The following is a 26,492-nucleotide window of genomic DNA, read 5'->3' as shown; positions in this document are numbered from 1 at the left end:
CTAAGCAATTTTTTTTTCACTAATAGTTTTATTTATAATACATTAGACCAAAACCCTTAAAACATTCTTTCTCATCATTAACTTCATCCAAAAAAGGCTTTTAACAAAACCCAGTCACTTAATTGTTCAATATACCCTGAGCATCATGTTATCTTTTGCAAATTCTAGTTGCACACGATGGCACCAATTATAATAATTTGTAACTTTGTCTTGATTTTCTTTTTGCTCTTTGAATATTGCTCATAAGGCCATAATTGGATATGATATATGTGTATCCTGTTTACTCTGTGTCAGGCATAGTGCTTGGTGCTAGAAGAAATAAGGCAGTGAACAAAGCAGATGCAGTCCCTATCATATCGGAGTTCAGAGTTTAATGGAAAAGGCAACCAGTAAATAAGTAATTATGATGTCATATGTGTCAAAAAAAGAGCAGAAAAAGAGAGGGAAAAAAGGATATAAACTAAGTTATGGGTCAAGGAAGGCTTACCAGAGGATGTTACTTTTAAACTGAGGTTAGAAGGATTAGTAGGTCTAACCAGGTCTGACCTCGAACGGTAGGAGCCAGTGACTACACTTTACATTGCCTTTCCCCTTTCCCACACTGGCTTGTTTTTTGTTTCTTTTCCCCCATTAATAAAGCACTAATGCATGCAGCTGACAATAAATGATTTTCACTTAATTGTTGATGGCAATGGGATGAGAAAGTCAAGGGTTCTGTTTTGAGCAGTCTAAGTTGGCATTTTTTCATAAGCCTCCGTTCTGCTATTTACTGAACATCAACGTTAAAAACTAAAAGATGCTTATCCATATGCCAAACCTGAACTTTAGGTAGCCTCCTAGATTCAGGCTGTATTCTACTACTGGATCAAGTGGCAATTTAGACCCAAAGCCAATGACAAGCAAATGATACATATATATAACCAATCAACTAGACTTTCCTCAACCCTTCTTCCTTTTAGTTCACTTCCAGGTTTTGGGCCTCATCACATTTCTCTAGTTCTTAGAGCTGCTAGTGATATCTGTGTCAACTCACTTAATTGTGTCTAGATAGCAAAAGGAAAATCTAAGTAGTTCTTAAAATTATTCAGCCCAAAGTGATCCTAAGCCAAGAAAAAGAAAACAAAGAAAAAAGAAAAGGAAAAAGATTATCCAAACACAAAGCCTTAAAAGGTTTTCATTGTTTTAACAGATTGGCCTTAATAACTGGTAAACATTTCTGGAAAACAATTAAGCAATATGCCTTTAAAAACATGTATGCTCTTTGATCCAATAATTAATTTTCAAGAAATAATTAGAGATGTACACTAAGATTTGCTTAAAAAAAAAAAAGCAAAACCAAAACAAATCATCACAAGTACACACACTCCCCCCCCCCCACTCCACACAAACACAACCCTGTTCATGGCAGTGTTATTTTTAATAGCAAACAGTTAGTGACAATCCAAAGGACCAATAGTAGAACAATTAAATTGTTATAGCACATCCATTCAGTGTAAAATTATAAAGCCATTAAAAATGTCATAATTAAAATAATCTTCAAATAATTAAAATGACACATGATGTAAGGTTAAGAAAGAAAATCAAGGCACGATACTATATATACACCACATGATCCAATTTTTAAAAATATTTATTCATATATGTGCTTAGAAAAGAGGTTGTTGGGAAAGACCTCTGAACTTTTATGGTGAGTGATCCCTGAAGAGAGTGACTATGGGTCATTTTTATTTTGGTCTTCATACTTTTATGCATTTCCTGCTCTACATTTCTTTTTATACTTTGCAATTAGCAGGTCTTACTTTAATATCAGACTAGAAAATAAGATATTCTAGGGGGCAAATTCTTTCAACTGTGTTTTGGCCATCTAATCAACTAATATTTTTTTAAATCTGACCATTTATCCATCTGACTTAGAATTTAATTGGCCCAAAATTAACCCTGGTCATTTTTCAACCAAACTTTCACACTATCAACTCTGTCACAACTCAGAATGTCTACTGATTTTACTAGAGCCAAGTAATGTTACATGCGCAACCTGACATCCTGGCACCCACTAGCTCTCTCTGCTTACAAGCAGCCATGATTGCCAGGCATTCTGTTCCCATCAGCTTCTTCATAACTAAGCCCCACCATTCTGAATATCCTCAGTTGGCTTGATTCCAGCTTCACTGGGAGGAAGGGAGGAAGGAAGAAAAGGAGACAAAATGAAAGAGTCGGGGGAAAAAGGCTTAGTTTGGGTTAGAATATGAATGGACACAGCAGAAGAGGGGTTAGGGCCAGAGAGAGGTAAAAGAGATAGAGAGAAAGGTAGGGTAATTTTTAAACAGCACAAAGCAGCAATTGCTAAATATCTGCCATATTAGCATAATTATTATTATTATTGGCCTCCCAAACAATTTACTACACACTCCCGATTCGTGCCTCTTCATGTTCATGGGATAATCAATAACAAAAGGATTGTGCCATTTCAGTGGCCCCAGGGGACACTACATCTCTGAGGCTACCTTCAAAGATGGTCCAAAGATCCCTCAGAGCCACTTTAGGATGATAACGATGGTAATAGCTAACATTGAGTGTTTATTAGGTACCAGCAAAGCTAAGCACATTACATACATTATCTCATTGATTCAGCAAACCAATGAGATTCATGTTATTAATATCTCTATTTTAGAAAACTAGCGATAATCAATCCAAGAAATGATAGAGCATTTCTATGCCTAAACCCTACATTTGGTAAAATTATGAGTGAACGTGGGTGGACAGGGAAGGAAATCAATACTTCCTCAATACCTATGATAGCTATGCCAGGTACTCACCTCATTCAATGCTTACCAGATCTTACCAGGGAAGTACAGAAGACAAAGCTAGTAAGTGATTGAAATCTGAATTTGAAACAAGGTTTTGAACCTATCTTAATCTGAGACCAAAGTCTAGCATCTTATCTCCAAAGGACTGTGAACAATCAGGAAATTTTAAGGGTTTTCTAGGATTTGTGCAAGGATATGCCCAATGTCCTAGGGCAGCTACTTTCACTTTCAAGGCAGCTTAGCTTCTGAGGGCTGGACCAAGTAGCAGTTTTAAAGGAGACTGAGGAGAACCTGAAACTGTACAGCCTAATCCAGTAGACTTCATTAATTCATTCACTACTTCAACCAAAATCAATGAGCATTTCATATGCCAGGCTCTGTGCTGGGAATTGGGGTTGCAAAAATGAAATCCATCCCCTGCATTCAAGGAGTTTACAGTCTAGTAGAGGAGAATATACTGAAAGGGTATACTTTTGTACATTAACATAAAACATACATATGAAACCCACTCAGTAACTGTTGAGCACAACTGTGTGCAAAGCATCAAACTTCACAGAACTTGCATTTCCATAACCAAACTCACCCTAATCTTTGGTTAGCTCTAACTCCTCAGATTATCAAATTATTAAGAATGAAGATGGGGACTTCAGCTGAACAAGTATAGTTCCACTCCCTAGCTCCTGTACAACCTACCAAAAATATGCAAACATAAGTCTCTTTTATAATAAAGGTTTGCTACCATCATTCTAAGTCATCCCAGTTGCATCTACCAAATGGCCTTTACCTTAGTGCTATAGAAGTTTCCTACTGATGGTTAGAAGTGGGGGGTACTGTTATCTGAAAGGCTGCACATTTTCCTACTATTGAGCCATCTGCCCCTTCTATTGTCACCTGATCTTTGCTAAAGAATGCCTAACACATGTTGGGCACCAGGTAAATTTCTGTTGAATGAATGAATGGTTGTGCTGCTTGAAAGGAATTATATAAACTCAAATACAGAATAAAGAAGTAATACCAATTGGGGCACTACTATGATTTTAGAAAGTGAGAGACTAGCTAAGAGGAATACATCAGAGTAATGTATAAATGGCAATAAATGTAGAACAGTACCCCCCACTTCTAACTATCAGTAGGAAACTTCTATAGCACTAAGGAAAAGGCCATTTGGTAGACGCAACTGGGATGACTTAGAATGATGGGAGCAAACCTTTACTATAAAAGAGACTTATGTTTGTGTATCTTTGGTAGGTTGTACAGGAGCTAGGGAGTGAGTTCCCCACTACATTTGTAAATATATGCATTAACATGGATCTCCCCATCTCACTGTAGAAAAATAAATATATGCGAGCCCTTTCTTTGATTAGGAAAAATATGAAAATAGGAGTCTTCCTTTTAATTAAAAAGAAACTATAAAACAAATCATTCATAAATAAGAGTGCTTTATTCAGGTGTCAAATTCTTTGTGCTAGCAAAAAAAAAATAGAGAATACAAAATATTCTCATGGAGCTAAACAAAGAACCTATTTGCTGATTAAATAAATTGAGGCAAAGGCATCAAATATGATTAAACTTGATGATGTTGTTCTCCATCATAAATGACAAATCTCTCTTATGTTTTCCTAATTTTCAATCCAGAGATAAAAAGTCTTGCCAAGGTGTTTTACTAATGGAGTTTATCTTAACCTGTCTGAAAGTGTAAACATCTATATTCCTATTGACATCAAGAATTGTGAAAAAATGTTTTATATAATTGCGAGTAGTCAACCATAGTATAGGTGATGGTGATAGGACATAAATTGTACCTGTTGTTAATCTCTTCAGAAGGAATCTAACTTAAATTGAACTTGCTATCTTGTTCTCTTCCTTTCCAGCCTTAAACTGAATCTTTTGTTTCATGAACAAAAAAATTCAGTAAAATTCTGGTCTCTTTGTTATAGCTGCTTACAACAAGCTGAATCAAATAACATTTTTGATAGTCTGCAAATCTAAAACACAGTATAGTCTCATGCTTTTATAATACCTCATCCCTTAGAATTCCTGAGGTTGATCATAAATAATTTGCAAGGACGACAGATTTGGGGTTTGTAGTGCTACTTCTATTTTAAAAACCTGTGGATGACACTTGCCACCATGAAATAACAAACCGAGCTGCAAGGCAACAAAGGAGTTTATTTGGGGTCTTGGAGTTGCAATTTGAGGGGCACAGATTCAGATAGTCACTCAAATTGTGTCCTCTTTTGGCACTTTCCAGCAATGGTCTTTAAAGACAAGATTACATAAATTGTTTGTGATTAGTGGATATTCAAGGCACTCCAAATGTTCTTTAGGCTAGATAGTTTATTAAGTTCATGACCTTGTGGTTTGTTTACAGTATCCAGATGTCCTTAGGGTTTTGAGGAACATTGTTGCTTGAGACTTTGCATACTTGGACAATCTGTGATATATGATACAGATTTGCATAAGAGTAACCTCCAGAATGACCTCCTGACTCCATTTTAAATCTCTTAGCCATTGTAACTCTATGTTGTCTTATTTCTTTTTGCAGTGTATATATTTGGTGTTTTTCCTTCTGCAAGTATAGAGGCTCTTTTGAGGGAAAAAAGTTCAACTTGCTGGGCTGACATGGCATTAGGTAAGGAATTTGCTTCTATTATTTCATGGTTTGAGATATTAGCATATCCAACACAACAGATGACTAAGTTATATGTAAGGTAATAAACAGTTGTATACCAGATAACCAATGCGTTATTAATTGGGGTTTCTTGTAAATCTATTTGAAGGGTTAACAATTGGTCAGTTAAAGCCATACAAGTCTTGAGGAGCTTCTTCAGAAATGGTAGGAAGTAAAAGAACAGGATTAAGGTTGTGACAAGGAACAAAGGAGACATTGGGATAGGAAAGTAAGAGAATTTAAAAGAAATTAATCTGTTGGTATAGAGATGTTGAATGTGATGAGAATTAAGAAGGGCTTCAACAGAATGAGGGACATAAATAATTAAGGGTGATTCCATTATTAATTCTTCAGTTGATTCTTAAAGTTTTGCCTTCACAGCAATGTAACTCATGCAAGGGGGTGGAGGGGGATGGACTCCCTTGACTACAGCATCCTATTAGTGGCTGTAATATCTTAGAGGTCTATGGTGGTCTCCATGCTTTTGTGTAAAGACACCTATGGTGTTCCCTCCTTTTCATGGACAAAGAGGAAAATGTTCAATTTGTAATTAGAGTGTCCCAGAGCAGAAGTGCTGAGCAAACTATATTTCCTTAAAGGAATTTTGACTAGTTTCATCTCAAATAAGTATCTTGATTTGTTCAGCTTTCAGCAAGGTATAGAAAGGTTGAGCCATCAAAAAAAAATTAGGAATCCAATTTCTACAATGTCCTGCAAGGCCTAAAAATGCTATTAATCGACATTTGGTCTTGGCAGGAGGGAAAGTTAGAATGCTGTGGATTGGTCAAGATCTAGGAGGAGGCCCTGGGGGCAGAGATAGGGGTGCAGAAAGAATGCAGCCCACATCAGTAGGCAGTATGCACAATAAATAGGTTGGAACATTATCTAAAAGAGTGTGCTATTAAATAATTATTTCTTTGACTAAAAGGATGGGAATATGTATGGGACTTAATTCTTTATCCTGGTCTGTTGAATCTGGTTCTAAGAGTTCCAGATTAATTTCCCCGTTTTGGGGGAAAAATACATGTGCTTGGAATCCAAGGAAATCCCCTCCAAGAAAGTGAATTGTGGCAGAGGGGACTAATAAAATTGATGAGTGTCTTGTAAAAGTCCTAACTGAAAGGGAACTGGGGGAGATTTAAAGACAGTCATGGGTTTGTTGGAGACTTGCCATTGAAATTGTTTCTGTACTCCAGCAGGGAGGGTTAGCGAGGGCAGTGGGATTGAAGACAGAGAAGGTGGCCCCAGTATCTATTGAAGTCCATATACCCTCATTTCCAATTATCAGCTCTCTCTTTCCTAAAGATGCAACGTGGACAATTGAAAAAATCTCTGCTGTATCCCAAGAGCAGCCCTAGCAGTCACATTGAAAGGCATCTTGCTTTCTTAGAGGGCAAAGAGAACACTTGGGGGATTGCTGCTGTTTTCAGGTTTTTTTAATGTTTATTTTTGAATTTTGGGTGGTCTCGATTCCAATGTCTAGGTTGTTTACAATAATTACAAGAATCAGTGCCCTGAACCCTGGTGCCTAAAGGGTTTATTGGGGGCTTATTTAGCTGCTGTAATTAGAAATTCACAGTTTGTGTTAATTGTATTTACACTGTTTTGGTGTGGGAGGATTTCTTTTTCTCAGCCCCCGTAAAAAGTTCGCTCTAAATGGCCTATAAGATTTACTAAATCATTAGATTCCATCGTGGCTCAATTTAGTTGCTTATATTTTAGAGTGATGCTTAATTCTTCTGAAAGGTCATTAACAAAAGTAGAATTAAATAGAGTAGAGGTTTCGTAGTTAATATGGTCAAGACCTGAGAACTGTTTAAAGGTTTTTTGTTTTTTGTTTTAGACTGTTATAATAGTCATATATGGGCTCATTGGGTTTCTGGGTACATCGATGGATTTTTCCCTAATCAATAATTTAGGGAAAAACTTCAGGTATGACCTTATGAAGTTCCTTAACTAGCTTAAATGCTTCAGTTTTGTTAGTATCTCTTTGTTTTGAAAAGTCATTTAACAGATCTTTTCAATTAGTTTTGTCTCTCTCGATTTTGGCATGACCTTCACCAGCAGTCATATGATTTATTTGGTAAAGGTCTCATAAATCTCATCCAGGCTCATAAATCTGAATGATAAGATTGAATTCTTTTGTAAAACCTACTGGGTCTTTGGTAGGATTTGGGAAATCTTTAATAATTGCCCTAAATTCAGCCTTTGTCCAGGGGGCAAATGTAACAGATGAAATCCCTGATCTTCATTCATTTGGCTTAGTTTTGAAGGGAGCGAGAAGATGAAGGGGTTATATATGCCAGGAGTTTGGTTAGAGGAAGAGGATAGGAAGGGTTTAAAGGAGGTTTAGAATAGTCAAGAGTCTCCTGGATAATTTTTCAAGCTTGGTAATGCACTTAGATATGTCTTGGTTAGTCTTTGTTAATTTAGTATTTGTTTGTTGAAAAGAGGCAGTTTTAGAATTAGTTATATGTTTGGAAGCTTCAAGTACCAATTAAAATAAGTATCCCATTCAGGTTGCTTAGTTTTAGAGCTTCTGCTTTCTCCTTGAGCATGCAAATATACCAGTTAGGCACATCAAGGGATCCCCATTGTGACCATTATAATTCGAGATTTTCTCCAATTGATCCAGGTCCAGGGGGATAAGATTTTACCTAAGACAGGACGAAAATCTTTGTACATGAAATTAGCTGGTGTGCCAGATGGCAGTGTACCATTAGAATACTTAGATAACGAATTGGAACCCATTCTTTTAATTCGTTCTAATGGTGAGCAGTCCTAAATCCTAAACCTGAGAGGAACTGTCTGGGTTTTGGACAAGGGGATGTTTTACAATGTGCCTTTCACAGGATACTTGTTTACCTGGCAGATAGCCTGCGCTCTAGCTATCCAACCTATGACCAGGGGTCCCCAGTTGCATGGAAATTGTCATGAGGTGGCAGGCGACCTTGAATCAATCTAGCCTATCCGTTACCATCTTATTCTTTCACGGGAGTCTTGGTCTTAGGAAGCTGAAGCTTCTTATCAAAAGGTGGCGAGCACTCTAACAGTATTTAAGTGCCTGACCTGTGCCCACCAGAATAATTATTTGATTGCTCACAGTCAGAACACAGGTCAAATAGATTGTTAGGGGGTTTGCCCCAACACTGAAAAGAGCTCGGTATCAAAGTGGGAGTTTTTAAAGTTCCATTCAAGTATTCACCAGACAAGGAAAGTTCCCTTGTATGTCAAAAAGGGTTTTTTTTTAAAAAAAGGACTGCTGCCACCAGCCCAAACCAGAAGAACAAAACGTCAAATGTCCTTTAGCAGAAGACACTCAAAGAAAGGCCAGAACCTCAACCAAAAAGAGGGAGGTTCAGAACCAAGGGAACTCACCAATAGGAACCTGGGGTCGTCGGGGAGACGACAGAGCACAAGGTGCTTTTGCAGGTACCGTGCTCGAATCCAGTGGCGGCTCCAGTCAGGTCAGTGGTCACTTCGGATCCTGTATCTGACACCATGTAATGTTGACCAAGAAATAACAGACTGAGTTGCAAAGCAACAAAGGCTTTTATTTGGGGTCTTAGAATTGCAATTCGGGGAGCACAAATTCAGGTAGTCACCCAAGTCATGTCCTGTCTTGTCACTTCCACGCAAAGGTTTTTAAATAAAATGAAGATTACATATGTTGTTTGTGATCGGTGGATATTTGGGGTGCTCCAAATAGCCTTCAGTTTAGATAGTTTACTGATTTCTTTATCTTGTGGTTTGCTTATGCTATCAAATTATCAAGATGTTCTTAGGGTTTTCAGAAACACTTGTTGTCTGTGGCTATGCATACTTGGGCAGTTTGTGATATCTGGCTAAGATTTACATAGGAGTAAACTCCTGAATGGCCTCCAGGCTCCATCTTAAATCTCTTAGCCATAGTAACTCTATTTGGTTTTTATTTCTTTTCACACACTTAATCAGGTACACCACAATCATGAAAGAATAAATAATCCCTGTAAAATTTAAGTTACCCTCCAGCTGCTGCTTTTTGCAGCAGTTACAACTGGCCCTTTCTGGCTCCACATTCCTAATTTGCATCTCTATTGTATTTTTCATAAAATGTATTTAGTATCCAAAAATTAGATTGAAATATTTGGCATCTCAGGATTCTTGACCTTCCTGCACATTTATTTTTTGCAGTAGCAGGGGGAAAGAAATGAAATATTTAATATTTTCATAGCATCATTCCCCAAGTAAGAAAGGTTCAGATCTCAGTTATTAGACCCATATACCAAGTAAGTACACAGGCAAAAGCAAACTGCTGAAACTGGAACTAAGGAATCTTGGTCTTCAATGGCAAACCGTCCCTGGACACTGCTCAGAATCGGGAGCTTAATTATTAGAAAAAGAACCCAGTTTCTGATCTGACCAGAAATTATGTAATGGGAAAACTCAGGGGAAAGGACTAACTGTCAAAAAGTTAAGAACGGAATTGAGGAATCTCACCTCCTAATCTGGCTTTGGCCAACAGACAATAGGATCGAATAACTGGATAATCCAGGCAGCTGAACATAAATTAGAATACCCAGTCTCTAGACCCAGTGCCTTTGAAATTCTATCCCATTTCTACTCTATATTGCAGAGACCCCAGAGCATATTTCCTTTTAGGAAATATTTATGTGTCTGATCTCAAAAAAAAGAACTTTCTGTGATGATATCCAATACAGAAGCCACACCTGTGGCTACTGAGCACTTGGTATGGACCTAGTGTAACTAAGGAACTGAATTTTAAATTTTATTTAATTTTGATAACTATAACTTTAAATTTAATTAGTCACATGTGACTAGTGGCTATTGTACTGGATGGTGTAGTTCTTTATGCTACAAAAGTTAATTTTCAGTGAATAAAAATGCATTTGGAAAGATTTTATAAAATAATTCTTTTCTTCCAACAAAACAGCAGGAAATCACATTGTTCAAAAAGAATCTTTCTCTGGGGAACCTCCTGGGAACAGTAATGATCTACCTCTACCCAATAAGAAAAAAGTAGGATAATTCCATGGAAATGCAAGGTGTCCTTTTGCTTATTCTTAGGATTACTCTTTACATTTTCCTTTGAAGCTATTCCTGTCTTACCTTCAAAACAGTCTTCTTTTTTCTCCATCCTTGGTTTATCTCCCACTGGACAGATCCATTGACCTGGTTATCTGGGTCTTCCTATCTTCTAAACTGAGAGGTTGACTTTTTCCAGACATTTTGGTAAACACACCAAAGAAACTCTGTAGAACAGTAATTATAGAATACTTTAATTGTAATGGCCCAATTAAAAAAACAAAAACAGGCTTTGAGATTCAGGAAGATGAATTTGGAACTGAAAGTGAAGGGGTGAGGGCCATTACCCCTGAACAGTTTTTCCAAGTCCATCCTTGAGGAAAACCCTCAACTTCAGGAGATGCAAAAGACCTTTCTAAGTGAATTTTTCTATGCTGATTGAGGTAGGCACTTCTGCTGAAGCACTTCTCACAGTCTGTACATTTGTAAGGTTTTTCTCCCACGTGGGTCCTCCGATGCCTTATAAGGTTAAAGCTTTGACTGAAGCATTCACCACAATCAGGACATTTATAAGGTTTCTCTCCTGTATGTGTCCTTTGGTGAATCACCAGGGTGGAACTCTGACTGAAAGTTTTCCAACATTCAGAACATCTGAAAGGTTTTTCTCCTGTATGTGTTCTCTGATGTCTAATGAGATGGGAGCTAAGGCCAAAACTCTTTCCACATTCACAACATTTATATGGTTTTTCTCCTGGCTGGATTCTGTATTCTTCTAGTCCACTGCAGTTCTGATCCAAACTCTCTTCACATTCAGAACTTTCATAGGATTTCCCTCCTGTATGTGTTTTTTGGTGTGTAATAAGGTTTGAACTTCGACTGAAATTCTTCCCACATTCTGGACACTGATGGGGCTTTTCTCCTGTATGTACTCTCCGATGCTTTATTAGAGTAGAATTACAACCAAAGCTTTTTCCACATTCTAGACACTTGTAGGGCTTCTCACCTGTGTGTGTCCGCTGGTGGCGAGTCAGGCTGGAACTCTGACTAAAACTTTTCCCACAATCAGGGCACTTATAAGGTTTTTCTCCAGTGTGAGTTCTCTGATGTTCTATTAGGACATAGCTATGGCTGAAGCATTTCCCACATACAGGACATTCATACGGCCTTTCACCTGTATGCGATCTGTGATGCTGAATAAGGTGAGAGCTGCTACTGAAACTCTTCCCACACTCAGGACATTTATAAGGTTTCTCTCCTGTATGAGTTCTCTCGTGGATAATAAGATGGGAAGTATTACTGAAGCGTTTCCCACATTCCCTACACTGATAGGGCTTCTCTCCTGTGTGTGTTCTCAGATGCTGAATCAGATGAGAGCTGTTACCAAAGCATTTCCCACACTCAGAGCATTTATAAGGCTTTTCTCCTGAGTGGGTCCTTTGGTGCGTACGCAAATGAGAACTATTACTAAAGCTTTTCCAACATTCAGAACACTTGTAAGGTTTGTTTGCAGAGGATGAATTCTGCTGGATGGAGGCATTGGCATGTTCTCCTGGATCCCATTCCCAGTGATTGGAGATTTCCTTCTCTTTTCCTGTAGAATTTCCCCACTGATTCTTTAGCTTGCCATCATTTTCATAGGAATCATGACACCAAATCTTAACTCCTTTGTACCATGCCAGCGGCATTTCTTTTGTATCCTCATGCTTAGAATTTTTTGGGCCATCTCTTTTAGACCATTTTGAGCCTCTGTCTTTAAGTTTATCTGCCTTAGGGTTACTGTGTTGTACAGCTTCCAAATTATTCTTACTCTCATCTCCTGAAAGAATAAACAAATATTCTAAACATATTCCCTAATCTCTGCCAGGGGAAAAAAAAATCTGAACTGCTGTGGATGACAGAGAATAGTAAACTAAAACCAATAAACTATTTTATATACAAAAGTTTTCTAAGTTAGTTTTACTTGTATTCTATGTGTTCACTTAAAACATTTTTTATGGCAAATTTTTTATACTGAGTATCAACATTGATGAAGTATTTGAATAGTTGTCAGCAACTGCCAGGGGAGCTACAATCTAAAAATAAGTGCATTAAACTTTCTTCTAGAAGATTAAAAAAAATGGGGGTGGGAAAGATCGAAGTAGGGGAAAAACTGAGTTTGGATCCTATCTGAGGTGGGACAATGATAGCCATTATTTATTAAGAACAGTAGCGTTGCATATGGTATATCATTAATCCAAAAAAAATATGTTAGACAGATATTATCACCTTTTTTTCTTAAAGACGAGAAAACTTAGGCTGAAAGAATTAACACAGCTTTTAAGTGACAGAGCAGGGAATCATATTAAGGTTTGTCTCATTCTAATATCCAGTTCTTTCTGTAACACTCCATAGCTTACATGTCTTATACAGAATTTCCTACAGATTCAGATCAACTTCCAGATCCCTCACCTGTAAGAGGGTTTTTCATACTCTTCCCCTCCTTGAAGTCATTCGAATCTGGGACTAACAGTTTTTTCTTGTGCTCCATCACAATGATCACAGCCAGGTAGGGACTGGAAATCCTGTGGAAGGAAGCAAGTCATGTTTGGAAGCATTTACTAAAGTTTACTCCTCTTTCTTTCCCAAGTTTTACAACATAACAATTTTAAGCATAGAATGTCCTGGGTCTCATACTGAAATTAAGAAACATGGTCTTTAGATGCACTTTTACAAAAATCTTTTCTCAAATCCATGGGTTTAGAAATAAGGGTTAACCCAATTTACTTTTTCTAAGGAAATAACAATTAAAAAATTTTTACATTAAAAATTTTTTAATTTTTAATGTAAAATTAAAATTTTACATTTTAATTCACATTTCCAAAAATAAAATGAAAACTAATACTCATTGTTCACCCATAGCTTAGAAACACTGTAGTTCTTTTAATTGAAAAAACAAAGTAGTTTTTTGGAGAAGGCACCAATAATAAAATTTATAAAGGAATCAACATGAGGGCATAAGATGCATCTTAGAATTAATATATGTCAGGAAATTTAGGGAAAAAAGGAAAGAGAAAGCACACTGTTTAGTTTAGAAAAAATAACTTGGGCCTTGACAGAAGGGAGAAACCTTTGAAGTCATTTTTAAAGGAAAGTTAGTATTTATACAATGAGCAACAAGAAACTGGGACAAAGCAGGACAGGAATAATTTTATTGCCAATAACCTTTAAATATAAAAGGGAGGTTAAAAAGAGACCTCTGCCTTCCTTGCCTCTTACTCCATAAATCTATCATATTTGCAACATCCATTTCAGTCTTTTATCTTCTAAAGCCAACTACAATCCTTTCCTGCTTTAAGGGACTAGAAAATGTTATCTCCCACCGGAAGAGTTATAGATGGACTTGGCACTTATTTCAGGATATAAGGAACAGCATCATTTGGGGGAAATTGCCTAAAAGAAGGATAACAAAGGCACCCATGTGAAAAACAAACAAAAATGGTGTACTTAAAACTTTCATCCTATTATCTTGCCTATTGTGTGCCAGGCAGGGAAATACATAATTTACACATATTATTTCTCATTTAATTCTCACAACAGCCCTCTCAGGTGTGTAAAAAATCATCAACATTTTAAAGATGAGCAAGAAAAGATAATAAGAAAGTTTCCCAAAGTCATACAACCCGTAAGTGGTAGCAGTTGGGGGTTGCTTATGGGGACAGGTGAAACTAATATAAATTATAAATATCACCCCAGTGTTTAAGTATATATTATGGCATACAAAAGAAGTAAGACTCTGGGTAACAGATTCCCATGCTACCATTTTCCTGGCTGTCTGTCTAGGAAACTATTGATTTGGGTACTAGAAGCCCTAAGTAACACTAGCTTAGCAAAACAGCAGCAAACTTAACACCATAAATTGTTCTAACAAGCTGTCCTTAAACATGTCATTCCAGAGAAGGGCTCTTCTCACTGTCCGAGAGTAAAGACTTTTGGGGATGGGGCCGTGCTGTGGATCGAAGTTCAGCTTTAAGAATCGTTGTCTTGGACCAGAGGGTGGTGTGCACTGCGGGGTGAGGTTCCAGGAGACCACACTATGTCCAGCAGGCGGTATTTTTAAGAAACCCCGCCGGCGCGGGAGGCCAGTCCCGCGGGAGACGCTAGCCCTCCGCCCCTGGCAGCAGCCGGATCCCTCTTCGGGACGCACGTTGCAACGTGGGCGATGCAGTCCCCACTCCTCCTGCCCGCAGCCCTCTGCTCCCTTCCCGCAAGAAGAACTCACTGTTCTGGGGGCTACACACAAGGCGCCCTGCACCCCCAGCAGGCCCAGCAATCCCGGAGGAAAAAATAAAAAAACCCACTCCTCCTGACCCCGCCAACCCAGGTTCCTAAACTCTCAAATCTGGAGGACAGAAATGGGAAGTTAACCTACCTTCCCGGCGGGCTTTGCTAGAGCCTCTCTGGGAAGCAGCAGTGGCCACTCTCGTTGCTCTTAACCCTTAAGAACCCGGGCAGGAGGCGCGAGCTGGTGGATTTCCCTTCCTTGAGCTGTCTGTGATTCGCTGACTTAGCTAGCATCCCAAGACTTGTATTTAGGTCTCTATACTCACATTTGTCAGGCCCTGTTATGGTGGGAGACTGAATGCAGCTTGTGTTTTTCCCTGACATCTTTATCATCTTCATTATTATTAGAATCAAAATCAAGTATTCATGAAGCACCTATTGTGAGAAGCATTCCTGGAAGCTCAGTCGAGAATCTGTTTCTTCAGTCCACGCAATGAACCCAAAAGCCATTTAATACATGCAGGAAATCTTCACTCCTTATTCCAGCTTGACTAGTTTCTGTTTTCCGTAACTGAACCTGAGCAGTACAAAAGCCTAGGTTATTAAGGAAGATATGGAACTGAATTTGGGGATGAGGACACATGGGAAAATTTTTGGAGAAATTTACCTTGAGTGGCAGAGACCTTTGGCCAGCTTACATTCAGCTTTCCCAGTGGGAGGATGGATGAGTAGTATATAGGTGGGGCTGGACTAGCACCACCTCCTGAGCTTGGGACTGAATGAAGAGTGTGGTTTGCCTTCAAATTGACTATAGCCATGGCAGTGGATATGGGCAAACTGACAAATACCAGCCACTGGACAGAAGAAGAACTTACCCCAAGTTTCTGGTCTGTGTGAAGCCTCAGAGTCCTTGTTTAATGCCAAGGAAGGACAAGAATAGGCATGGTATTGAATTTTCCAACATTCCTTGTCAATGGGGGGGGGGGGGGCAAGACAGACGTATTTAATGTAGAAAAATAAATATGACATTTCTTATAGATGAGTGTCAGGAATTGTGACACAATGTATTTTCCAAACATGGTCACCCCAGTATATCCCATAGTACAAGTTATTCTTGCAATGTGATTGTGACTCTCTTCCCATCCAGTGATGGGTTCTATATCTCCCCTTCTTAAAACTGCATAGGTGTTTTGCAACAGCCTCAACCAAGAGAGTTTGGAGGAAGTGATTTTATGTGACTTCTGAGGCTAGGTTATGAAAATGCCATGTATTTATTCCTTGTTCTCTTGGGATGCTTGTTCTTAGAACCCAGCACCATGCTACAGAGAAGCCTGTGAGTAGCTCTTCTGGCCAACAGTCCCAGCTGAGGTCCCAGCCAAAGCCAGCATCAACCCTCAGACATGGGGTGAGGAAGCCATCCCCAACCATTGTCTAACTGCAACCACATGAAACCCCAGGTGAGAACAACTTAGCAAAACTCAGTGCACCCCTAGAACTATGAGAGATAATAATAAAATGATGGTTGTTGTTCTAAGCTACTAAGTTTTGGAGTGGATTTGTTGTGTAGCTATAGACAACCAGTATGTATTTTAGTACATTGAGTATAGTGCTATTTTACAAAACCCTGAAACGTGGTATTGCCTGTGGGAACAGGTGGAAGGCAGAAAAAGGAAGGTCCTTGAGGAAAGTGTTAGTGAAAGCCTAAGGGTCTTGAAGAAATTGTCAGTTAGGGCTTAAAGGAAAGTGAGGAAAATGTTATTGGAAGATGGAGGAAAGGGGGTTCTTGTATGTAGTGACAGAAATTTAGCAACACTGTCACCTGTGCTAACATGGAAAATAAGAAACATACCTAATGAACTCAACAATCTATCTCAAGATGTGGCAAAGAAAGCCTGAAATATTTATCATCTGGCCTGTTCTAGTTTGCTAATGCTGCCGGAATGCAAAACACCAGAAACAGGTTGGCTTTTATAAAGGGGGTTTATTGGTTACAAAGTTACAGTCTTAAGGCCATAAACTGTCCAAGATAAGTTATCAACAGTCGAGTACCTTCACTGGAGGATGGCCAATGGTGTCCGGAAAACCTCTGTTAGCTGGGAAGGCACATGGCTGATGTCTGCTCCAAAGTTCTGGTTTCAAAATGGCTTTCTCCCAGGATGATCCTCTCTAGGATGCAGTTCCTCAAAAATGTCACTCTTAGTTGCTCTTGGGGTATATGTCCTCTCTTAGCTTCTCCAGAGAAGAGTCTGCTTCCAACAGCCATGTTCATACTGTCTCTCATACGCAGCTACTCTCAGCTTCTGTGCATTCTTCAAAGTGTCCCTCTTGGCTGTGTCAACTTGCTCCTGCTGTCTCAGCTTATATACTGCTCCAGTAATCAAGGCCCACGCTGAATGGGTAGGGCCACACCTCCATGGAAATTATCTCATCAGAGTTATCACCTACACTTGGGTGGGGCACAGCTCCATGAAAACACTCAAAGAATTCCAACCTAATGGGCACTAAAATGTCTGCCCCACAGATTGCATCAAAGAATATGGCTTTTTCTGGAGGACATAATACATTCAAACCAGCACATGGCCCTTTTCAGGAAATGTTTCCTGCCTCCTGATCTAAAAATGGGTCAAGACTGTGATTGTCAAATCCTTTGTAAAGACATCAGGAGGATTTCAGTGTCTCACAGATGCTTTCAAACAGACAAAAGGCCTTTTACACATGCCCTGAAGAACATTTCTGTTAAACAGTAGGGCATCAAAGAATCCTACTCACATCATCCCATGTTCAGCCTTTTCTGCCCCATCTCACCCACCATATAAGTTGCTCCTCAGGGCTGCATGAATGAGGAAGGGGAAAGGACAGGGGCTACCTTCTAATATTTCCAAGAAAGCAGTTCTTATTTTATGGGGCAACAGTGTGGGGAATAAGAAAGAATGGCCTTCCTTTAGGTCTATAAGCTTCTTGAGGATGGCATTCAATAAAAATCTTTGACTGAATTCAACAGTGAATAAATGAATGAATTTGCTCACCATATTGTATTATAATGTAGGCTGTGTAGCTGTCTGTCACCCAGGTTAGCAGGTAAGTTCTCTGAGCACAAGAATCCTGTCTCATTCTTATGTTCCAAATGCATAGTAAGATGCATCAGATATTGAATGGCTAAATAAACTAATAATCAATGTCTGGAAGGCTTTGGGGGTATATTCTGTAATGAAGCACGGAAAATTCATCAAACTCCTTTATTCCTCCTTTTATTTCCTTTGCTCTTTCATTCATTTATTCATCAAATATTTGCTGTTTCTTGCTCTTGATTCCCTGGGAGGATCAGCCTGAATGGGAAGGCATATCAATTGCCCTGATCCCTGGCTGGCTGATATGGGGCCCTGGAAAAGTGAGCTTCTGCCTTTTCCTAGCCTATGTTGTTTCCAGACATCAGTGTTAATAGGAGTAACAATTGAAACTGTGTTGATGTGGGTCCACTAGGAATGTTTTCAACCTCAGATAACAGACAATCTGACTTACAGTGGTTTCAACTATAAGGACTTTATTTCACTTAAGAAAAGTCTAAAGCAGGTAATCCCAGAGTTGATTAAGCAGCTCAGTGATGTCTTCAAGGGGCCAGACTATTTGCTTCCTTCTTCTCTACCATCCTCAGAACTTCGGCGAAATCTGCCTTCAGCTTGTCACTACATGACTACAAGAAAGCTGCAACAATGCCTCTCCACATCCTAACACCACAGTATCCAAATTTAGAAGGAAGAAAAAGGGGGCAGAAGGAGCTTTATTTTCACTGGTCTCTCTCATCAAGGAGAAACATATCAAGGAGAAGCCTACCCCTTCCATCTCATTGGCCAGAACTGGGTCATATACCCACTGACTAGACCAATCCCTGCCAAGTGGGAATAGGATTGCCACAATTGCCTGGGGATAATGGTGATTCATCCTCTGGAGCTGAGCACATTGTGGCCAAAACCAAATCAGTAAAAAGGAACAGATTAACAGTTGGATATACAAGAGGAACCAACTGATACATAACTTTTCTCCAAAAACAAAATACGTATTCCTTTCCTGATAAATTCCTTTTCTCCAAAACAAAAGGATTTCCTTCTGTGATCATGGTATACTCATCCTGGAAAAAGAGATGAACAGAACGGTTGCTGTTGGGAAAGACTACAATATGAATAGGAAGATTACTGCACAATATGGTACACGCTGTGACAGAAATGAAAACAAAATACTTTGGTCCCATAGAGCACAGATTAACCCTCTGCCTGGGGGCACAAGAGACTTCTGTTTGCAGAAGAGATCTTCAGTTGGCTTTTGAAGGATCAGTAGGAGTTTACTGGTTCTATGGTGTGAAAAGACATGTCAGGCAGAGGGAATGCTACCAGCATAGGCACAGAATTGTCAGTCAGTCAGTCCCTTGGGGAATGATCAAAAGGTCAGAGTTTATGGGAAATACGATGCATGTTGGTGGGAGAGGAAGGAAAAAGGCAGCTGAAACAGTGGGTGAGCAGACTGGAAGAAGCTGGAAATTAATGTGTCACATAAGCCAAGCTAAGGAATTGAATTTAAATATACAGGCAATGGGAATTCAGTTCAATTGGTATTTTTAAGAGTGAATGATGGATTGATAAGGGGAAAAACCAAACAGGAGAGTTTTACAATAGTCCAGATAGAAGATGATGAGCTCAAGAACTAAAGTAGTGGCAGAGGAGATGAGGAGTTGAAGACAGATTTCTAAGACATTTTGTACACAAGTAGAAAGATCTCAAGACATATTATTTTATTTTATTTTTACTGAGGTAAAATTCACAAAACATAAAATTAACAATTTTAAAATGAACAACTCAATGGCGTTTAGTATATTCACAATGTTGTACAACTACCACCTCTGTCCAGTTCCAAAACAGTTTCATCACCCCAAAAGGAAACCCCATAACCATTAAGCAATTGCTCTCTATTCTTTCGCCACCCCTCAGACCCTATCCCCTTGCAACTACCGATCCTCATTCTGTCCCTATGGATTTACCTATTCTGGATGTTTCATACAAATAGAATAATATATTTATATGTGCCTGTGACTATTGTGTCTGGCTTCTTTCATTTAGCATAACTTTTTGAGGTTCATCCACATTGTAACAAGTATCATAACTTCATTCCTTTTTATGACCAAATAATATTCTATCATAATTATACCATTATTTGTTTACCCACTCATCTGTTGATAGACGTTTGGGCTGTTTCAGCCTTTTGACTATTATGAATAGTTCTGCTATGAACACATGTATACATGTATTTGTTTCAGTACCAATTTTCAGTTCTTTTGGGCATATTCCTTAGATTGGAATTGCTAGGTCATATGGTAATTCTATGTTTAATTTTTTGAGTAACCACTAAATAGTTTTCCACAGTGGCGAAACCATTTTACCTTCCCACCAGCAATGTAGGAGGGTTTCAATTTCTCCACATCTTTGCTGAAACTTGTTATTCTCCATTAAAAAAATACTATTATTATAGCCATCCTAGCAGGGGTAAAATTATACCTCATTGTGGTTTTGATTTGTATTTCTCTAGTAACTAATGATGTTGAACATTTTTTGTGTGCTTGCTGAACATTGGTTTATCTTCTTTGGAGAAATATCTGTTCAAGTCATTTGCCCATTTTTTTTAATTTGGTTTGCCTTATTGTTGAGTTGAAAGTTTTCTTTACTGAATACTAGACCTTTATTGGATATATGATTTGCAAATATTTTCTCCCATTCTGTTGATGGTGTCCTTTGAAGCACAGAAGTTTTTAATTTTGGTGAAGTTCAATTTATCAATTTTTTTCTTTCGTCACTTGTGCTTTTAGTGTCATATCTATGAATCCATTGCCAAATATATAGTCATGAAGATTTACCACTGTTTTCTTTTTTAAAAGAGGTTTATGGTTTTAGCTCTTATATTTAGGTTTTTGATCTATTTTGAGTTAAGTTTTATGTAGCGTGAGATTCAGTACATTTTCATTCATTTGGATGTGGATATTTAGTTCCAAGCACCATTTCTTGAAGAGACTATTCTTTCCCCTTGAATGGTTTTGGCATCAAGACATTTAAAATCAAATGGGGTCCTTCTCCCCCCAACCCCACCTCCACAGGGGAGAAGCGCCTAATTCTCCCGGGCCGCGGAGGAGCACCCACTTTCCGGCCGCATCCAGGTCTTCTTTGGCACTTGCTCATCAGCAGTCCCCATTCTAAAAGGCCCTAGAGAAAGGGTCAAGAAAGCAGCTTCCAAGCATTGCATTTTCCCAGGCTTCCCAGCAGATGGCAACTTTGACAACTTATTCACCTCAGCCCTACAAAGGTGCAAAATCCGAAGAATCTCCCTTTCAAGCCTATGCAAATTGTTGCCACTCATTTAAAGAGGGAGCTTTTGACATGCGACTCAGGATGCTGCCTACCTCTTCAAAAAGTACTTGGCATCAGTGGGGGGGGAGCAAGATGGCGGAGTAGTGCGGTGTGGGTTTTAGTTACTCTTCCAGGGCAGTAAGTAGAAAGCCAGGAACTGTGTGGACCAGACACCAGAGAGTAATTTGACTTTGGGCATACTTCATACAACACTCATGAATGTGGGGAACAGCTGAGATCAGTGAAATGTGTAAGTTCTTGCTGCCAGGGGACCTGTGCCCCTCCCTGCCAGGCTCAGTCCCATGGGAGGAGAGGCTGTTGGTGCTGGGAACGAGGAGGGAGAACTGCATTTGCGGCCCTTATTGAAACCTCAGTCCTGTTGATCCAAACTCCAAACATAGATAGACTAAGACTACACAGTGGAGAATCTGGGAGCAGTCAGCCCAGCAGAGAGGAGATAGGGCTAGCAAAAACAGCATAAATAAATAAATAAATAAATAAATAAATAAATAAATAAAAACAGAGACTTTTTGGAGTTCTGGTGAACATAGAATGGAGAAGGGCAGGGCTCAAACAGAGTCAGGCTCATATGCAAATCCAGAGGGCGACTTTCCTTGTCTGAAGAGCCTGTTTCTCTGCTTTCTTGATTGTTCCTTAATGGTCCTAATCTCCTTGTCTCTTAGCATTTCAGTAGCCCATTAGATTTGCAAGGAGGGCCCCCCTTTTTTTAATCTTTTTTCTCTTTCTAAGACAATTACTCTAAGAAGCCCATCACAGAAAGCCTCAAAGACTTGCTATTTGGGCCCAGACAAGAGCAGAGCTAAGAGAGCTCTGAGACACAAGGCAGTAAGTCCAGTGGCTGAAAAAATTTGCTAAACACCACAACTTCCCAAGAAAAGAGGGACATCCCCTTACACCCATCTTCCCAGTGGGCTGGGAACGCTCCTGCCCGGTGCCAGTGCCACAGCCCAGAGCTGCCCCAAACAACCCGGTGTGACAGGAAGTGTTTCCAACAACACACGCACACACCACAATATATGGCATGGACAACAGCCTTTCCCACAGCCTCAGCTAATTGTCCTGGAGCTGGGAAGGTGGAGCTGTGTGAAAAGGGGGAAATTAACATGCCCCATTCAGCCATCCTTTCAGCAGACTGGGAATGCCCCTACACAGTCAGGCAGCCCAGAACCTCCCTTGGGGGACGGCGATCACCTGTGACATAGCACAGTCGTCCCTCAGCAGAGGACCTGCGAGTGCATGGCTTGGAAGAGGGACCCACTCACAAGTCCCAGAGACCATATGCCAATACTGAGGACTTGTGGGTCAGCAGCAGAGACAAACTGTGGAAAGACTGAACTGAAGGATTAGACTATTGCAACAGCTTTAAGTTCTGAGAGATTTGATCATTAAAGCTGCCCCCCTACCTAACTGCTCAGACACACACCCCATATGCAGGGCAGACAAAACCAAGTACACACGCAAGCTTGGTGCACCAATTGGACCCCACAAGACTCACATCCCCACTCACCACAAAGACAAAGTGGGGAAAGACTGGCTTGAAGGGAATAGGTGGCTCGCGGACGCCACCTGCTGGTTAGTTAGAGAAAGTGTACTCCATGAAGCTGTAGATCTGACAAATTAGAGATAAGGATTTGAATTGGTCTACATATCCTAAAAGAACCCTATCAAGTTAAGAAAATGCCAAGAGACCAAAAAACAACAGAAAATGTTAAAGCGTTTGAAACAACCAGATGATATGCATAACCCAAGCCCAAACACCCAAATCAAAAGATCAGACGAGACAGTACTTGGAGCGATTAATCAAAGAACTAAAGATGAACAATGAGAGCATGGTATAGGATATAAAGGACATAAAGAAGAGCATGGCGCTGGATATAAAGGACATGAAGAAGACCCTAGAAGAGCATAAAGAAGAAATTGCAAAAGTAAATAAAAAAATAGATGATCTTATGGAAATAAAAGAAACTGTTGGCCAAATTAAAAAGATTCTGGATACTCATAGTACAAGACTAGAGGAAGCTGAACAGTGAATCAGTGACCTGGAGGATGACAGAATGGAAAAATAAAAGAACAAAAGAAAGAATGGGGAAAAAAATTAAAAAAAATGAAATGGACTTCAGGGATATGATAGATAATATAAAACATTCAAATATGAGACTCATTGGTGTTCCAGAAGGGGAAGAGAATAGTAAAGGTCTAGGAAGAGTATTCAAAGAAATTGTTGGGGAAAACTTCCCAAATCGTCTAAACACCATAAATACACAAGTCATAAATGCCCAGAAAACTCCAAATAGAATAAATCCAAATAAACCCGCTCTGAGACATACTCCAATCACACTGTCTAATAAGGAAGAGAAGGAGCAAGTTCTGAAATTAGCAAGAGAAAAGCAATTCACCACATAGAAAGGAAACAGCATAAGACTAAGTAGTGACTACTCAGCAGCCACCATGGAGGCGAGAAGGCAGTGGCATGACATATTTAAAATTCTGAGAGAGAAAAACTTCCAACCAAGAATACTTTATCCAGCAAAGCTCTCCTTCAAATTTTTCACAGATAAACAAATGCTGAGAGAATTTGCTAACAGGAGACCTGCCCTACTTGAGATACTAAAGAGAGCCCTACTGACAGAGAAACAAAGAAAGGAGAGAGAGAGATGGAGAAAGGTTCAGTACTAAAGAGATTCAGTATGGGTACATTAAAGTACATTAAGAGAGAGAGGGAAAAAATATGTCTGACAAACATAAACCAAAGGATAGGATGGCTGATTCAAGAAATGCCTTCACAGTAATAATGCTGAATGTAAATGGATTAAACTCCCTAATCAAAAGATACAGACTGGCAGAATGGAAAAAAAAAATAAAAGATCAATATGTTGCATACAAGCGACTTATCTTAGACATGGGGACACAAAAAAATTGAAAGTAAAAGGATGGACAGAAAATATTTCATGCAAGCTACAGCCAGATGAAAGCAGGAGTAGCAATATTGATCTCAGATAAAATAGACTTTAAATGCAAGGATGTTATGAGAGACAAAGAAGGCCACTACATACTAATAAATGGAGTATTCAACTAGAAGAAATAATAATTATAAATGTTTATGCACCCAATCAAGGTGCCACAAAATACATGAGACAAACACTGGCAAAACTAAAGGAAGCAATTGATGTTTCCCCAATAATTGTGGGAGACTTCAACACATCACTCTTTCCTATAGATAGATGAACCAGACAGAAGACCAATAAGGAAATTGAAAACCTAAACAATCTGATAAATGAATTGGATTTAACAGACATATATAGAACATTACATCCCAAATCACCAGGATACACATTCTTCTCTAGTGCTTATGGAACTTTCTCCAGAATAGATCATAGGCTGGGACATAAAACAAGCCTCAATAAATTTAAAAAATTGAAATTATTTAAAGCACATTCTCTGACCACAGTGGAATACAATTAGAAGTCAATAACCATCAGAGACTTAGAAAATTCACAAATACCTGGAGGTTAAACAACACGCTCCTAAACAATCAGTGGGTTAAAGAAGAAATAGCAAGAGAAATTTCTAAATATAGAGAGACAAATGAAAATGAGAACACAACATACCAAAACCTATGGGATGCAGCAAAAGCGGTACTGAGGGGGAAATTTATGGCACTAAACGTGTACATTAAAAAGGAAGAAAGAGCTAAAACCAAAGAACTAATGGAGCAACTGAAGAAGCTAGAAAATGAACAGCAAACCAATCCTAAACCAAGTAGAGGAAAGAAATAACAAGGATTAAAGCAGAAATAAATGACATAGGGAACAAAAAAACAATAGAGAGAATAAATAATACCGATAGTTGGTTCTTTGAGAAGATCAACAAGATTGACAAGCCCCTAGCTAGACTGACAAAATCAAAAGGAGAGAAGACCCATATAAATAAAATAATGAGAAAGGTGGCATTACTGTGGATCCCGAAGAAATTAAAAAAATTATAAGAGGCTACTATCAACAATTTTATGCCAACAAACTCAATAATGCAGAGGAAATAGACAATTTCCTGGAAACATATGAACAACCTAAACTGACCAGAGAAGAAATAGAAGACCTCAACCAACCAATCACAAGCAAAGAGATCCAATCGTCATCAAAAAGCTTCCCAAAAATAAATGCCCAGGGCCAGATGGCTTCACAGGGGAATTCTTCTAAACTTTCCAAAAAGTTAACTGACACCAATCTTACTTAAACTGTTTCAAAACATCAAAGAAAATGGAACACTACCTAACTCATTTTATGAAGCTCACATCAATCTAATACCAAAACCAGGCAAAGATGCTACAAAAAAGGAAAACTACAGGCCTATCTCCCTAATGAATATAGATGCAAAAATTCTCAACAAAATACTTGCAAATCGAATCCAAAGACACATTAAATAAATCATATACCATGACCAAGTGGGGTTCATTCCAGGCATTCAAGGATGGTTCAACATAAGAAAGTCAATCAATGTATTACAACACATTAACAAATCAAAAGAGAAAAATCAAATGATCATGCTGAAAAAGCATTTGACAAAATCCAATATCCCTTTTTGATAATAACACTTCAAAAGATAGGAATTGAAGGAAACTTCCTTATATGATAAAGAGCATGTATGTAAAACCCACAGCCAGCATAGTACTCAATGATGGGAAAATGAAAGCCTTCCCTCTAAGATCAGGAACAAGACAAGGATGCCCGCTGTCACCACTGTTATTCAACATTGTGCTAGAAGTGCTAGCCAGGGCAATCTGGCAAACAAAGAAATAAAAGTCATCTAAATTGGAAAGGAAGAAGTACAACTGTCATTATATGCAGATGATATGATTTTATATCTGGAAAACCCTGAGAAATCAACGATACAGCTACAAGAGCTAATAAACAAATTTAGCAAAGTAGCGGGATACAAGATTAATGCACATAAGTCAGTAACGTTTCTATATGCTAGAAATGAACAAGTTGAAGAGACGCTAAAGAAAAAGATACCATTTTCAATAGCAACTAAAAAAATCAAGTACCTAGGAATAAACTTAACCAAAGATGTAAAAGACCTGTGCAAAGAAAACTACATAACTCTATTAAAAGAAATAGAAGGGGACCTTAAAAGATGGAAAAATATTCCATGTTCATGGATAGGAAGGCTAAATGTCATTAAGATGTCAATTCTATCCAAACTCATCTACAGATTCAATGCAATCCCAATCAAAATTCCAACAACCTACTTTGCAGACTTGGAAAGGCTAGTTATCAAATTTATTTGGAAAGGGAAAATGCCTCAAATTGCTAAAAACACTCT

General features: G+C 38.8%; 1 protein-coding gene and 1 long non-coding RNA gene across 5 annotated transcripts in view; one reads left to right on the top strand and one right to left on the bottom strand.

Moving 5' to 3' along the window:
* Positions 1–26,492, top strand: part of LOC119509464 — a 101,983-nt gene that overhangs the window by 2,531 nt on the left and 72,960 nt on the right. For both annotated transcript variants that reach the window (XR_005211708.1, XR_005211707.1), the window contains exons 2-3: positions 5,353–5,439; positions 16,069–16,220. This is a non-coding gene — a long non-coding RNA (uncharacterized LOC119509464). The remainder of the gene's footprint in view (positions 1–5,352; positions 5,440–16,068; positions 16,221–26,492) is intronic.
* On the bottom strand, positions 8,560–14,856 carry ZNF572 (zinc finger protein 572). 3 transcript variants are annotated; one of them, XR_005211706.1, is made up of 3 exons: positions 12,952–13,358; positions 10,588–12,319; positions 8,560–8,971 (listed from the first exon to the last, which is right to left on the bottom strand). XR_005211706.1 is itself a non-coding variant. In XM_037803497.1 (3 exons), exons 2-3 carry the CDS (start codon positions 13,028–13,030, stop codon positions 10,803–10,805), a joined length of 1,596 nt encoding a protein of 531 aa, XP_037659425.1. In that variant the 5' UTR covers positions 13,031–13,064; positions 14,762–14,856; the 3' UTR covers positions 9,049–10,802. The 3 variants fall into 3 exon arrangements, 2 of the variants coding, with proteins under 2 accessions (XP_037659425.1, XP_037659424.1); XM_037803497.1 differs by lacking the exon at positions 8,560–8,971 and adding an exon at positions 14,762–14,856 and having other exon boundaries at positions 9,049–12,319; positions 12,952–13,064; XM_037803496.1 differs by lacking the exon at positions 8,560–8,971 and having other exon boundaries at positions 9,049–12,319.

Source organism: Choloepus didactylus, chromosome 14 (assembly GCF_015220235.1).
Source record: "Choloepus didactylus isolate mChoDid1 chromosome 14, mChoDid1.pri, whole genome shotgun sequence".
Lineage (NCBI taxonomy): Eukaryota > Metazoa > Chordata > Mammalia > Pilosa > Megalonychidae > Choloepus > Choloepus didactylus.
This window is presented reverse-complemented; position numbering and strand designations above follow the sequence as displayed.